We start from the raw sequence: 15935 nt of genomic DNA on the forward strand, positions 1-15935 counted from the left end.
AAGCACACAGAGCCGATCGACGGTAATGCGCTTGAAGCAATCTCTTCATTCATCGTCAAACCTTGCTGGGAACAAGTATTTCCAGAGTTTGCACAAGAAAACCACCTTGGAGTGTACATTCTTTCCAACTCACTGCCTCTGTTCTAACCACCGCCCACCTCCACGGGCCTTCCTTACCACTACAGGTGACCACACACCTATCACAAAGACAACATTTCTGTTTGTGAACCTTTCTTGTACTTTCTCCTCGAAATGCAGTACAGATCATCAGGCACCCTGAACTTGAGAATGGACAGTTCAGCCTTCTCAAGGGAGAAGAAATAACACAGGGCCGTGGCATTACAGAAGAGATGAGGGAAGGAAGAACACCAGACAACCAATTTCAATCTTTACTTGACAAGTGCTTTCTTCCTTTCTTTCCAGGGGGAACTGGGGCACAGGGCGGACGGACGTGGCAGGCTTCCCGGATGACCCCAGCCGGGGTGTGCACGAGGAAATGCCTACCTGCCGTCTTCAGATGGCTTTACAGACACAACCGTCAGTGTCGTGAGTCGGCCGGCGACATCTGTCATCTGTCTGGCCACCCAGCCTCCGTGCCCCCTTCCCTCCCTCCGGGAAGAGCCCCAGGCCCCCAATCGCTGTCAGGGTCCGCGCTGTGCACAGGAGGGAACACGCACCCGGGCAGGACACACAGCTTCACCGGAGCCCTTCACGGCAGGACCGGGCTCCCACCTTCCCAGTCCCCAGGGTGACTCACTCCTCCGCATGGATCCCCCAGGTAGGTCTGGGACCAGGCCCCTGGACTCGGCACGCTCGCTCTCCCCACGACATCGTCACGACAGAGGGCCCCAACCACGTTTCTCAGCGCGGGTCCAAAGCACACCAGCTCCAAGTGGGAATACCCCGCACTGCGGACGTGCTGGGGGGAGGACGCCGTCACTGGGCACGGCACGTGTCCACGGTGTTTGCCCGTTCCCACGGCGCTCACGGTTACCTCTGGAAATCCTACAGAAAAGCACTTTCCACCCTACCGAGCTTCCTTGTGTGGCTCACCGGTGACTGTGGGAATACTGCCCACGTTCGCTACCGCTTCTCAATTACACGGGCTCTCGAGGGGTCTTCACAGAGGCACCGTGGTCACCGTCCCCATGCTGTGTCGCTCGGGCCCAGCAGGAACCTCCCTCTGAGCACGGGCTGCAGACCACACGGCACGAGAAAGCAGTTCCCTACAAACCACGCACGCAGGGACAGCGGAGAAAACACCTGTCCTCTCCCTTCAGACACCTGCCTCCCTGCCCTTCACCCACTCACGGTTCCTGTCGGACAGCTAAAGGGCGTGGACAGGCCGCAAGGGGGAAACGTGCCAGAAGCACCCCCACCCGGGCCCCGTCTGCGGGGAGGACAGAAGGGAGGGGTGCGGGGGACGCTGACTCCATATGGGCCCCAGCGTTGACATCCGAGCCCCGAGGACCAGCAGGAGGGAAAGCACGGGAGGCCCCCAGACGTCTCTACGCCCCCGGGCCTTCCTCTGGAAGACAGGGCAGCGAACAACGAGGTACACAGTATAGTCTCACAGTGAGGACGTAATCCCACACGGAGGCCCGGAGGCCATCAGTCCCGGCTATGGACTCACTCAATCTCCAGACACCCGCCGGCCCAGCCCTTGAGCAGTGCAGCAAAGGGCAGCCGCTCGGGAATGTCTGCTAGATAACGAGGCTGCTGCCCCCAGGGTACTGACGAGGGTACTGACGAGGCCGCTGGAGGCTCGGGGAGGAGGCGGCCAGGGAGAGACAGCCCGAGTCCTGCTAACTGCGCGGGGACAGACCGTGGGCCCACGCTGACCGAGCAGTGCGTGCGGGGAGCAGGTGGGACCCACCCGCAGACCCAGGCCGAAGCAGAAGCGAGGCGGCGGCGGATGCCCGCACACCTGCTTCCGAGCATCTGTCCGCCTGGGGACAGGGACGCACCTGCTTGCGGAAGATTCTGCCCAAGGACACAGTTTGCAGGGAGACTCCCTGGGTGCAGGTGAGGGGGCGGGGCCGCAGAGAGCAAGGGGAACTCTGCAGACTTTCTCCAGCCCTTCCCATCCGCGGGATGTCACCGATGAGCCCTTCCAGCACAGCAGACTCTCAAATCAACATGCAGGCCAGTCAAAACCACCTTCCCTGCCACTGCTCCCTTTCTATTTCGGGGCCCACAGGACACTGCGGCCTTACCTGTCACCCACGTTTCCCCTTAAATCATTTTCAGGTGGGGGAAGTGCGTGCCCTAGCTTCTGAACAGCACCTTCAGACTTCGAGAGAGACCGATGGCTCAGAAACACTGATGAGCCTCAAGGAGAACTTTAACTTTCACACACAGGATTCAACGTCAGCGTGCCATTGTGCAAAACCAATTTTTGGTATTACTGTTGGCAAAAGTCTCAAACCAGATAGGCAGGAGGGATAATTAGCCCATTTGCAGAGCAGAAAAACTTGGAAATGCAAGACATGTTTCAAACTCCCAAGTTGATTTTCTTTTTTTTTTCCCCCCAAATTGATTTTCAGAACAAAATGACATTTCTTCCTCAGAATAAGAATGACACCCTGAAAGCCAAGGGTAAAAACTCCACGGGCGGGCCTTCCCTGCCAAGTGAGCCACAATCCCAGGCTGCAGAATTCAGCCAAGAGCCTGCTTCTAGCTGCGGGGGGGAAAAACCTACAAAGTGGAAACATTTTGTCCACATCTCTAAATGCGCGTCAGCAAGTGCCAACAAAGCTTTAGCTGCGCCTCATTCCTGAAAGAGAAGGGGCACAAGGACTGATGGCTCCAGGGAAACAGGCAAAACCCAGGACCAGCTCGTGCAAACCAGGACTCGGGGCCACCCTACCGGTAAGAGGTAAGAGGTAGGTGGCTCGGGGACAGGAGGAGCAAGACTGAGACTGCCTTTTTCTATAGTTCTGACTGCTAAACCATGTAAACAATGAAGTCCAAAAGAAAGACTCGAACCCTAAAATTAAGAATAATCAGCAACAGGGGCACCTGGGAGGTTCAGTGGGTTAAGCGTCTGACTCTTGATTTTGGCTCAGGTCATGAGCCCATGGTACCTGGGTCTGAGCCCCACGTCAGGGGCTCTCTCCCCCTCTCTGTGCCCCTTCCCTGTGCCTGCACTCTCTCTGGCTCTCAAAATAAATAAGCAAGCTCAAAAAAAAAAAAAAAAAAAAAAAGAATACACAGAACAAATAAACCTAATATCAAATTGTGTACGGTTATGTTACCAATCACATGCTTTAAAACTCATTATTCTAAGTGCACAGTCTTGGGACACATTTTTTCTCAAACCCAGAAGAACTGCAAAGACATTCTAAAACGTCACTGCATACGATGACTGTACCAACATGGTGTTAAGAACTGAAACTATTTTGTGCGTATCAAGGAAATAACACAGACATCACGAGAAGTCCAGGTTGTTTAAGAGACAGGAGACGCCAACATGAAATAAATCAAGGGGGAAACTAAGGTTTATTGTGAACAAAAGAAACACCAACATGAAATCCAAGTTTCTCTTCTTACAAATATTTTTGTCTGGCTCTGTCTCCAGAAAGGACCTCAATGATGCCAACCCCGGTGACAGTGAGCATGCCTAGCTCATTGGATTTCCAAGTATCACTTCCACACTAAAAGGAACCCAGGCTCCTCAGAGGAAGGACTTCAGATCTGAGGCAGGAAAAACACAAAGTGAGCCTGGGACAAATTCTTGTGCCAGAAAACAGGGTAACGTTCAAAGACTAATGGGGCCCTGGCCAAAGGACACGGGAGCCACTCTGAGGGGGACAGCAGAGTACCTAAGGAATAAGGATGATAACGGACCGTGGCACACTCAAGAAACACAAATCCGAGTGTCCACAGCAATTCCAAGGAGAGAAGAATGACAGGAGTGCTCTTCACGGAAGAGGGCCTGTCAGTCCACGAAGGAGGACAGAGGCCGGACGATCCCCTCTGTAGCTCCCACGCGAGAACGGGTGTGCGCAGGACGCCAGGGACAACGCGGCCCACGGGGAGTGCCCCAGGGACCAGGGCTGTCACAGGCTCGGGAGGGGGTGCACAGAGAGACTCAGAGGGGTCTGCCGTCATCTGGCAGCCCAATGATCCTACCTCTGACCACAAGAACGGGGCCACCGGAAACCACGAGCCTCCGGAGGCGATGCCCAAAACGGGGGAGACGAGGTAAAGCTGGAGGGCCAAAGTGAGAGGCATTAAAGCCCTGTGGGATGGGGTTACGCGACATTTACGCCGCAATACGGTTTATAACTAGCATGTTACCCCTATGATTGCCTAACCAACAAGACACGTAAGTACAGGAAACTGCTACCAGCAAGGTCACTGCCTGCAGTCTCCTCCTCCCTCTGGATAAGAACGCTTTCCCCAGCAGGAACACTGCCCCGTCAGAATACGAGTTTTTTTTTTTTTAATGTTCATTCATTTTTTTGAGAGACAGAGACAGAGTGTGAGAGGGGAGGGGCAGAGACAGAGGGAGACACAGAATCCGAAGCAGGCTCCAGGCTCTGAGCTGTCAGCACAGAGCCCGACGCGGAGCTCGAACCCACGAACCCGGGAGATCATGACCCGACCCGAAGCTGGCCGCTTAACCGGCTGAGCCACCCAGGAGCAGAACAGGAGCGGTTTGGAGGGTCCTTGTGCACAGGGCAAACATGAGTCCCCAAACGAGCTAGTTACCAAGTTGCTCAGCAACACCCATCACTAAGGGCCAGCAGGCAGGACACAGGTTCAGGAAGAAAGGCCGTCTTCTCAGAGAGCGTGGCATATTGTACACGGACGGGGCAGGACGCCGGCATCTCTGCACAGCAGGAGGCACCCCCCCCCCCCCCAACAGCCAAGATGCTGCCGGCCAATTGCGGCAGGAGCAGGGAAGACCGCAGGACTTGGCCCCTCCCCGAGTCCACCGGAGTGAAGACAGGGTATGGATCTCCAGGGACCTCACAGATGGCCTCTGAGACAGGCAAGCTCCATGCCACAGGACCCACGGACCGGCAGGGAGAGGGAAGAGCAGGAAGGAGGCAAAGCCGTCTCCCTGGCTTCTGACCACCGGACCAGGGAGCAAGCTGCCCTGTTCCCAGGAGGAGGCACAGGTGTGGGGAGGAGGGTGGTGGCCCGTGCGGAACTCGAAGAGCCCACAGTCCGCCCAGATGGAGCTTCACTACGAGGTGCTCGGAAAGGCGTCCGGGAGACAGGGTGCGGTGCATGAAGGAGAACACAGGGCAGCCGAACCTCCCAAGGAAAACCGCCTCCCCGGGTCTGACCCACGCCGACCCAGGGGACGAAACGGCCATCCTGCAGCCGCCCTGTGCACACGTTCCCCCCCTTCCACCGAACCACACGCTCCCATGCCCTTCCATTGCCCTCCGTCAAACCTCATACGTCTCGGGGCGAGGTACCTGCAGCACAGACTCCGTGTTCAGCACCTAGTACAGTGCCTGCCACGCACTCCAGGAACGGGGGAATACTTTCGTGTACGCCTTGTACCCACACACGTAAATATTACACACGCTGCTTTTAAACATTACGTAGTTCTGTATAGGATATAAAGACGCACCCTGTCCTGTGCTTTATGTGATGGGTGATGTGAGCGGCTTGTACCTGTTGCCTAAAGCACGAATCTTACAGCTCAACCCACACACTAGAAGGAGCCACTCTACCCAATGGCGTCTACACTGCATCCATTCTTGTCTCCTCCCCCAACCCACTATCCACACAGTACCAGCACCAGCTTTTAAAAAACTCAACCAAATCGTGCCAGTCCCTCCCCGAGGCCACAATGCCCCGGGGCCCTCAACTGAAAACCCAGCTCCTGGCGGGGCAAGGCTCTGTCCCACCACCAGCTGCCTGGTGCCCCACCTGGCTCCCCTTCCATGGCTTAAAACAAAGCCAAGTTTGTCCCTGACCCCGGTCTGCCCCTGCAGTCGCAGTGCTGGGAGAGTGTTCTCTCAGCCTCAGCCCCCGAGCAACCTCTCCCGAAAAGGCCTCTCGTGGACCACAGTGTGCCAGCAGGCAGCATTTGCTCCCAACTCCTTCCCTCTTTCAGGTGTGCCTCCACCACCGTCTCCAAGGAGCGCGGAAGCCGGAGCCCGGAGCCTGTGACGGTGCAGAGTCACAAAGGGGCTCAACAAGGGTGGGCGGTTGTGCCTGTGCAGACGATTCAGGTGCAGCGACACAGAAACCCTTGTGGTGGGGGCTGCACTGCAGTTGAGGGGCATCCCGCCCCCAGCCTGCTTCAGATTCTGGGTCTCCCACTCTCTGCCCCTCCCCTGTTTACACTCTCTCTCTCTCAAAAACAAACATTAAAAAAAATTAAAAAACAAACAACGCTGATCAGACACTGTGATCAAGTCACAGAGTAAGTGTCACTTTAGCCAACCACCTCCTCAGCCTGCCCTGTATGGCCAGATCGTCACCACAAAGCCTGCCCTGGGCGGGCGCCCGGCAGGGGAGGATGGTGGCACCGGGGGCTGGCCCGCTGACACCATCACCACTCCACGGACACGGGCTGAGCGTGGGCAAACTGGAGATCCAGATTAGAAGAACGATGGGTACTAGGCCAGGACTAGTGGGTTTCGTTTTCTCCCGTACCAACTGGTGATGACCAACACGTTTACTGTGACTTCTAGGTCTTCCCGCCTTGCACTCACACACGAGTAGTCTGTAAGCCAACCCATCACAGACTAGAAAAGACGAATACGATTTTAAGCGTGTCTGAAGGCATCGAAGAGATACTGAGGCGGCCACGACCGGAGGGACTGAGACCGCAAGCAAAAGGGAAGCCCACTGAGCCAACTCTAATATTCAGAGTCCTCTCTCTCCCTCAAGGCATTGGATGATTCTGATTTTCATCAGGGATTTGAGACAATATACCAATGAGCTGGAAAGGAAACATAACGGAAAGCCAGGCAGAAAGTCGCGGCTAACCGAGCTCTGGACACCACAGGGAGGCACAGAAAATGACCCCGGCACTCAGCAAGCACGGCCTGAGAAGCTGAGCCTTCAGTGATCTCACGGGGCTGGGGAGAAAATAACCGGGCTTCGGGACCTACCACGAAGGAGGGGCCCTGGGAAACACTCCGGGCCTCCAGATGGAGATCCTGGAGGGTTCCATGGGGGTGGGGGGCAGCGGGAAGGCAGCTCACACTGCACCTTACAAAGCCTGAGCCCCACTCTCAGGTCACTCGCGCCTGACTGGGCCCAGAAGCCTCCCCACGCGGGGTGTGTCAGATGAAACGCCAAAGGAATACAGCCCCACGAAGAGCCTCTACACTTCTCCATATGTCCCACATGCAATTAAAAAAAAAAGAAAAGGGATGCCTGGGTGGCTCAGTCAGTTAAGCATCCAACTTCGGCTCAGGTCATGATCTCACGGTTCGTGGGTTCGAGCCCTGCATCAGGCTCTATGCTGACGGCTCAGAGCCCGGAGCCTGCTTCGGATTCTGCTTCTCCCTCTCTCTCTGCCCCTCTCCTGCTCATGCTCTCTCTCTCAAAAGTAAATAAACAGTAACAAAAAAAAAAAAAAATTTTAATAAAACAAGTAAAAACTAAAGGAAAGGAAGAAAGAAAGAAAGAAAGAAAGAAAGAAAGAAAGAGATAGAGGGAGAGAGAGAGGCACAGCGTAGCTCAGGCTAGTCAGTTAAGCATCCAGAACTTGGTTTCCACTCAGGTTTGTAAGTCTGAGCCCTGGGTCGAGCTCTGTGCTCACAGCATGGAGTCTGCTTGGGAGTCTCTCTCTCTTCCTCTTTTTCTGCCCCTCCCCTGCACTCTCTCCCTCTCTCTCAAAATAAATAAGCAAACTTAAAAAAAAAAACAAGGTATAACATAAGGACCAAAAGAAAAAAAGAACAGAAACAGACCAGGAGGAGACCCATAGACTGGAATTACTGGATGCAGATGTCAACTGTTCAAAAACATATTTGACAAATGGGAAATTTTCAGAGAATCAGAACAGATTCTAAAACTGAAAATTATTGTAGCTAAAATTAAGAACTCAATCTGTGGGCTTAACATCAGACTAGACATGGGTGAAGAGAGACTCAGTGAACTGGAAGATAGGTCAGTAAAAAAATATACCTAGACAACAGTCAGAGGAAAAAGTCAAGAAAATAGAGGAGCCCGAGAGACACACAGGACATGGTAAAAAGGTCCAATGAGAACCCTCAAAGTAGAGGAAACACAGAATGGGGAGTACTAGATCCCTACAGAGATAAGAGTCAAAACTTTTCCAAAACTGATAAAAGAACCAATACAGTGACTCCACAAAGAATGCCTGAGGGAAAAAGATGTTAAAAGTCATGAGAGGAAAAAGATACCACCTTCCGTGGGACAACAACACTAGCAGCTGACTTTTCAAGAAAAGGAAAGGAAGCCAGATGATGGATTAGCATCTATAAAATGTTGAACAAAAATAACCACCGACCTGGAAGCCTTTACCTAACAGAAACGTTCTTCAAAAGTGAAGGCAAAGTAAAGATTGTTTTGGGGGGGGAAAAAAAAGGACAACTCACCAACCAAAGACACGAACCAAAAGAAGTATTAATGCAGCTCTTTGAGGAAAAGAAGTCTCTGACAGAAACATGAAAAAACAAGGAGTGCAGAACAACTTCACAACAGAAAGGGTAACTATGAGAACAAATCGTAACAAGCATTAACTGCACAACACCAAAACCAATCTAAAATTTAAAAATATTACACGACAAAGAAGGTGAAGGGGAGCTCAGTGCAGTTCAAGTGTCAAAGGAAAGAGCAGGGTCAGGGAAGGAGTGCAAATACTGAATCAGGCATAAGTTTAAAATGCACCCGCATCTCGCAATATATATATATTCCAATAACCTAACAGAGAAGAATACAATTAAAAAATACATCATACTTCTAAAAGAAGGCCAGAGAGGGGCACCTGGGTGGCTCAGTTGGTTGAGCGTCCGACTCCGGCCCAGTCATGATCTCACAGTTTGTGAGTTCGAGCCCCACGCCGGGCTCTGTGCTGCCGGCTCAGAGCCTGGAGCCTGCTTCGGATTCTGTGTCTCCCTCTCTCTCTGCCCCTCCCCAGCGCATGCCCGCACTCTGTCAAAAATAAATTTAAAAAACTTAAAAAAAAAAATTAAAAAATAAATAAATAAAAGAAGGCCAGAGAGAAAAAGAACACAGAACAGGTGGGACAAAGAAGAAACTAGTAATACGGTACATGTAAACCAACGTATCAGTCATTACATTTAAACAAACACCCCAAGCAAAAGGTAAAGACTGTCAAATTCATTAAAATAAAACTAAGCAATACACCATCCACAAAGGTCCACCTTAAAATGTAAGATCACAGACAGATGAAAGTAAAAGATACCCAAAACCCTACCGAAGAGAGAACTGATGTGGCAAATAGGACCAGGCAATAAAGGAACCTCTAAAGCAAAAAACATTACTAGAGACAAAGAAGAACATTTCGTGATGAAAGTTCCATCTACCAAGAAAACAAGAGTTCTAAATTTGAATGTACCTAATAGCGCAATCTCAAAATACATAAAAATTGACAAAAATAGAAAAGGAAAAATAGCCACATCCATAATCACGATGGGAGACTTGAAGATACATCTCTCAGTATCTGACAGAACCGACAACAACAGAAGAATCAAGGGAGGAGGACGGGGCTGCCCAATATGCGGTCACGTGCTTTATTTTAAGTACTTGAAATGAGGCTCCTCCAAACTGCGATGTGTGGAAAGTATAAAATGCACACCATATTTTAAAGACAACATGATAAAAGAGAATGCAAAATATTTCATTAGCTTTTTCTCACGCTGACTATACACCGAAATGATATTTTGGATATGCGTGTTAGTAATATTATTAAACTCATTCTCACCTATTCCTTACTTGATTTAAAGTGGTTACTAGAATCTGAATCACGTCATTAACAAACTTCATCTAACCTATAATTATAGAATACTGCATTCCCCACAATACACATTATTTTCACGTGCCCAAGGAACAGTTAATGAAAATGAATATATGCTAGGCCATTAGGAAAGTCAACTCATCTCAAAGGACTGAAATACTGCAGGGCGTATTTAGGGATTGCATTAGATTAACAGTTTATATCCTCCCAAAATTCATCACCCCCAAAGTGATGGTATGAAGACAGGGAGACTTCTGGTGGTGACCAGTCATGGGCGGCTGAGAGAGCACCGTCACCCCTGCCACCACATGAGGACAGGGAGAAGCAGGCTGTCGATGAACCAGGAAGCTGCTCTCACCTGACACTGAATCTGCAGACGCCTTGATCTTGAGAACTTCCCAGTCTCCTGAACTACAGGAAAGAAGCTTCTGTTGCTTATTAGGTAGCCAGCCTATGGTATTTTGTTACAGCCACCCAAAAACACTGAGACAGATACCTTCATGGAATTAAGCTAGAAATCAGCACAAAGAGAACGAGAAAATCCCCCTAAACATCAAGATGCGATATGCTCCTAAAAATTGTTATGAATTAAGAAAAAGATGCCACAGTGAAAGTTAGAAAATAGTTTCACATAAAAGACAATAAAACTCTGGCTTATCAAAACTTGTGAGATAAAAAAAAAAAAAAAAAAAACAAACTTGTGAGATCAATAAAGGTGTGCTTAAAGGGAAACTTACAGCTTTAAAATACACATTATAGGGACACTTGGGTGGCTCAATTGGTTGGTGACCAACTCTTGATTTCGGCTCAGGTTATGATCTCAGTGCCACGGGATCAAGCCCTGAGCCAGGCTCCGCACTGAGTGAGGAGCCTGTCTGAGATTCTCTCTCTCTCCCTCTGCCTCTCTCTCCCCTGCTCACATTCTCATTCTAAAATGAATAAACAAACAAGCAAATAAATAAAATACATATACTGGAAGAGAATAAAGGCTAAAAATCAAATTAAATATTTAGTTCAAGAACTAGAAAAAAGAACAGCAAACGAAAACAAAGTAGACAGAAGAAAAAACAGACCAGAAATTAACTCAATAGAAAACAAATATTAAATAGCAGAAATCAAAAGGGCACCCAAGTTGGTTCTCTGAAAAAGAGACAAAGCACAAATTACCAGTATCAAAAATTTTTAAAAGGAAGTATCACAACAGATGCTGCAGATAGGAAGGATACTATAAACTACACTTATTACTTGGAAAGTCTGGGTGGTCTGAGCAAATTCCTAGAAAACAAAATGCCTTATCTAAACAGACACAAGAAGAAATATAAAATCAGAAAAATCATATTTCTACAATAAAAAACACACATCTGAAATTAAAAACCTTCTCACAACTGCACCAGCAGGTTTTGCCTATCAATTCTTCCAAAAAGTAAACACAAAAAAATTCTTCTGGGAAAGCACAAGGTGTGCTTCCTCCCTTGTTTTATGAGAGCAGCACAACCTTAACCCCAAACCCCAGCAAGGCCGGTACCAGAAAGTACGACTGAAGACCCACCTCTCTCATGAATACAGATGCAAGAATCCTAAGCAAAATATTAACAAATAAAATCCAGTGAAAAGAGAATACATATTCTTGGGATTATTCTAGAAGGACAAAAACATTTCTAAGTTAAACCACAACATCATAAAAAAAAAAAAAAAAAAAAACACTTGTCCCAAAAGATGGAGAAATCACATTTAAGAAAATGTAATATAATTGATGATTAAAAAAAAAAAAAAACTTAGGAAACTAAAAATAGAGGAGAATTTTCATATTTTGGTAAAAGTATCTACCAATGAAGCCACGGCAGGTGTCATATGTAGTGGTAAAATACTGAAAGCTTTGGGGCACCTGGGTGCCTCAGTCAGTTAAGTGTCCAACTCTTGATTTCAGCTCAGGTCATGATCTCACAGTTTGTGAGTTCGAGCCCGACATCAGACTCCGTGCTGACAGTGTGGAGTCAGCTTGGGATGCTCTCTCTCTCCCCTTCTCTCTCTGCCCTTACCCCATGCACTCTCTAAATAAATAAATAAGTAAACTTTAATAGATCACCTTGCTGGAAACCAAAGCAAAAATGAACTATTGGGACCTCATCAAAATAAAAAGCTTCTGCACAGCAAAGGAAACAATCAACAAAACTAAAAGGCATCCGACAGAATGGGAGAAGATATTTGCAGGTGACATATCAGATACAGGCTTAGTATCCAAAATCTATAAAGAACTTATCGAACTCAACACCCAAAACACAAATAATCCAGTGAAGAAATGGGCAAAAGACATGAACAGACACTTTTCCAAAGAAGACCTCCAGATGGCCGACCGACACATGAAAAAATGCTCCACATCACTCATCATCAGGGAAAGACACATCAAAACCGCAATGAGATGCCACCTGACACTTGTCAGAATGGCTCACGTTAACAACTCAAGCAACAACAGATGTTGGTGAGGATGTGGAGAGCGAAGATGTCTTTTGCACTGCTGGTGGGAATGCAAACTGATGCAGCCACGCTGGAAAACAGTAGGGAGGTTCCTCAAAAAATTAAAAATAGAACTACCCTACGACCCAGCAATTGCACTACTAGGTATTTATCCAAGAGATACAGGTGTGCTGTTTTGAAGGGGCATGTGTACTCCCATATTTATAGCAGCACTATCGACAATGCCCAAAGTATGGAAAGAGCCCAAATGGCCATCGATGGATGAATGGATCAAGAAGATGTGGTGTATATATATACACAATGGAGTCTTACTCAGCAATCAAAAAGAATGAAATCTTGCCATCGGCAACTACATGGATGGAACTAGACTGTATTACGCTAAACGAAATTAGGCAGAGAAAGACAAATATATGACTTCACTCACATGAGGACTTTAAGAGACAAAACAGATGAACATAAGGGAAGGGAAGCAAAAATAACATAAAAACAGGGAGGGGACAAAACAGAAGAGACTCATAAATATGGAGAACAAACTGAGGGTTACTGGAGGGGTTGTGGGAGGGGAGATGGGCTAAATGGGTCAGGGGCACTAAGGAACCTACTCGTGAAATCATGGTTGCACTATACGCTAACTAACCTGGATGCAAATTTTTAAAAATTACTTAATTAAAAAAATCACCTTGCTAATAAAAAAAAAATACCGAAAGCCTTTTCTCCAATATCTGGAAGGAGACAAGGACACCTATTCTCACCACTTCCGTTCAACACTGTACCGGAGGCCCTGGCCAGTACAAGGCAAGAAACATAAAAATGGTCATACTACTTGGAAAAAACAAAAGAAAGTTACCAAAAGGCAACACTGAGAGAATGGAAGGCAGACACACACAAGAATGTGAAAACATCTGTCATTCACAGATGTTCAAAATACATAGAAAGAATTCCTTCGAATCAATAAAAAACAAAACAGACAACCCAATCATAAAATGGGCAAAAGGCAATTATTTCACAAAAGAAACCCGCAAGTGGCCCAGAAGCACACGGGGGGCGGGTCCCGAGGGAGCAGCACGTTCACACCACACCTCCCGGCACCTGAGCCCCAGCACACAGCTCACACACGAGAACCGGCACCAGCAGGCATCAGCCAGCCCCGAGCGCCCGCGCACCGTTGCTGGCGGGGAACAGACACACGTGCCACCACTCACGCCCCGCTCCGCCGAGCACACCCTACAGAGATGTACGCGGATCCGCGGGGCAGCCTCTGCACAAACCGCAGCACCCGCGGGAGAAAGAATAAACCGTGCTGTGCTCGCACACCGGGCCCTCGACGGCAGGGGAGGACCGGCACAGCCACACGAGGCAAGCAGGCGCATCGCGCACGCACAGCGCTGAAGGGTGAGCTCGTCGCGAAGCCAAGAACATGCCAAAGCAATCACTGGTGAAGGTCAAGACCGTGGTTAGCTCTGGGGGACGTTCGCCGGGAGTGGGCGGGAGTGGAATTCTGGGAAGCGCGGTGAGGTTCCATTTCTTCATCCAGGTGGTGGTTCCAAGAATGCGTTCCCCAAGTGAAAAGTTCACAATCGCGAATGTACACTTCAGTGAATTTTTCTGACTATGTTATAGTTACAATTTTTTAGAGTATTACTACTCGCGTACACAACACCCCACGGCACAAGTGCACTCACTTTACTTACATACCTGTCCGCCCACACTATCAGCTGCCAAACGTGAGACGGGGATCAGGAGAGGGAAAAGTCCGGAACAAGTTTACTCAACGGTTCCCGTGTTTCTGAAATGCTGGTCTCCGGTCCTCAGGGGAGGGGGGGAGGCAGGGTGGTGGGGAGGTCCTCAGGTGGGGAGGTAGGGCGGTGGGGAGGGGGGAAGAAGGGGAGGTGGGAAGCCACCGTTGCATTCTCCACTCAGCAAAGCACTCCCAGGCTGAAAACAAATCACTGAGCGACTGTGTCACCACCCCCCTGGTGTGACAACCTCTACTGCACAAAACTGCTGTCCCTTCCATTCTGTCGTGATGTGGTGTGTGCTCAGCCTTCCAAAAATCTAGCTGCTCAAACACAGAAGCATTTCATACGCACTTCGGAGCACCACCTCAAGTTCCACTAAAACAAATACGATTACAAAACAAAGAAACAAAACTACGAAAAACAAAAACGTACAAGCCCAACGAAATCCTGGTAGAGCTTCACTTGGCCTGCGCTCTTGAGCTCGCGGAAATAAAACCTGGCCTAGACACCCCAGATGATTTGTGAGGCTCCTGTGAGAAAGCCGTGACGGTTCTCTGCCCCAGCAGAAAAGGAGCGCCACAGGAATAACGTCAGATTATTGTTGCTAAAAAGGAAATGCAAACGTTGGGCTCATCAGTCTTTCAGGAGAGCGGACCACAGCCAAGAAACGCATTCAGGCTAGCAATTATCCATTTACTACCTGCGCACTGCAGACCCGCACACGCGTGTATGCTGGCTCCTGGGCGAGCCGAGGGACACCAACACGGTGCGTGAACACCCAAGCAGCCCCCGTGCCTCCCGCACGCTCGGTGCCACTCACCTTCCGCCTGCCTGGGCGACGCTTTCGGCCCTCACCTACCGTTACATCCTCGCTCAGCTCCGCCAGAAAAAGCCACGAAACGCCAGGCCCGGGGTAATCTACTCAGACCAACAACTTCAGTGTTCTCTCAAGCTTTACGATTCTCATCAGCCACAGGGAAAGTTCCAAAGGAATTAATCTCAGTCTCACAGCCCCCATAACAACTTCGGCTTATAAAACACGGGTGTTCGTATAAAGATGGCCTGTGAAAATATCCTTCCCGGGAAATCGAGCCACTCTGTCCATTAAATTTCATTAGAAAATTGGGAATCTGTGACAAAATCCGGGAGAAGTACACATGCGGCAGGAAATGGCCTGAGATGACAGAAGAGAAGGCACCACGCAGCCTGGTTGCCTCACGGCCCTTTCCCAAAATCTCTAGGGTGGCGTCCCCCATCTCCGCGGTTCCTCCCGCTTCCCGAGGAAAGGGACAAGCGTTACGAGACGCACAGAGTAAAGCGCCTGACTTTAGAGCACCGCGGACTCTGTTCCCCGCCAGGGGGTCAACTCTGCCCGAATGTGACTTACGAAAACCAGGGCCACCACTTCACAGATGGTTACGCACGACACTCACCCAAGATATTAACACCACGAAAGCCGATACCGGGACACAACGTTTAGAAGGACAAAGTCTGAGAGGGTGCAGGTGAAAAGCATCCGTACCTGTGGAAGGGCAGTGTTGAGCTGTCTCTGCAAGGAATCTCTCTCGTGACCGACCTCGTGCAACTTCCCCTGGGTCAACGCCAGCGTTTCCTGAGTCTCCCGCAGCGTGTCCAGAAGACGGTCCCTCTCCTCCAGCATGGACACCATCAACTGCTCAAAGTGGGAATCTGCATCCGGCTGCGAAGGGGAGCCCGACCCGTGGGTCCCGCTTCCTCCCGGCGGGCCTTCTGCCTCACTGATGGTCGGCATCACCTCGCACATCATCTTGAAA

At 49.6% G+C, this 15935-nt stretch overlaps 1 protein-coding gene across 4 annotated transcripts in view; it reads right to left on the reverse strand.

Annotated features, from left to right (window-relative positions):
* The window catches only part of PPFIA1 (PTPRF interacting protein alpha 1), a 92078-nt gene that overhangs the window by 74705 nt on the left and 1438 nt on the right, over nucleotides 1-15935 (reverse strand). For all 4 annotated transcript variants that reach the window (XM_049641461.1, XM_049641484.1, XM_049641475.1 and 1 more), the window contains exon 2: nucleotides 15665-15928. In XM_049641461.1, the coding sequence (XP_049497418.1) occupies nucleotides 15665-15928 (264 nt within the window). The remainder of the gene's footprint in view (nucleotides 1-15664; nucleotides 15929-15935) is intronic.

The sequence above is a fragment of the Panthera uncia genome, chromosome D1, assembly GCF_023721935.1.
Source record: "Panthera uncia isolate 11264 chromosome D1, Puncia_PCG_1.0, whole genome shotgun sequence".
Lineage (NCBI taxonomy): Eukaryota > Metazoa > Chordata > Mammalia > Carnivora > Felidae > Panthera > Panthera uncia.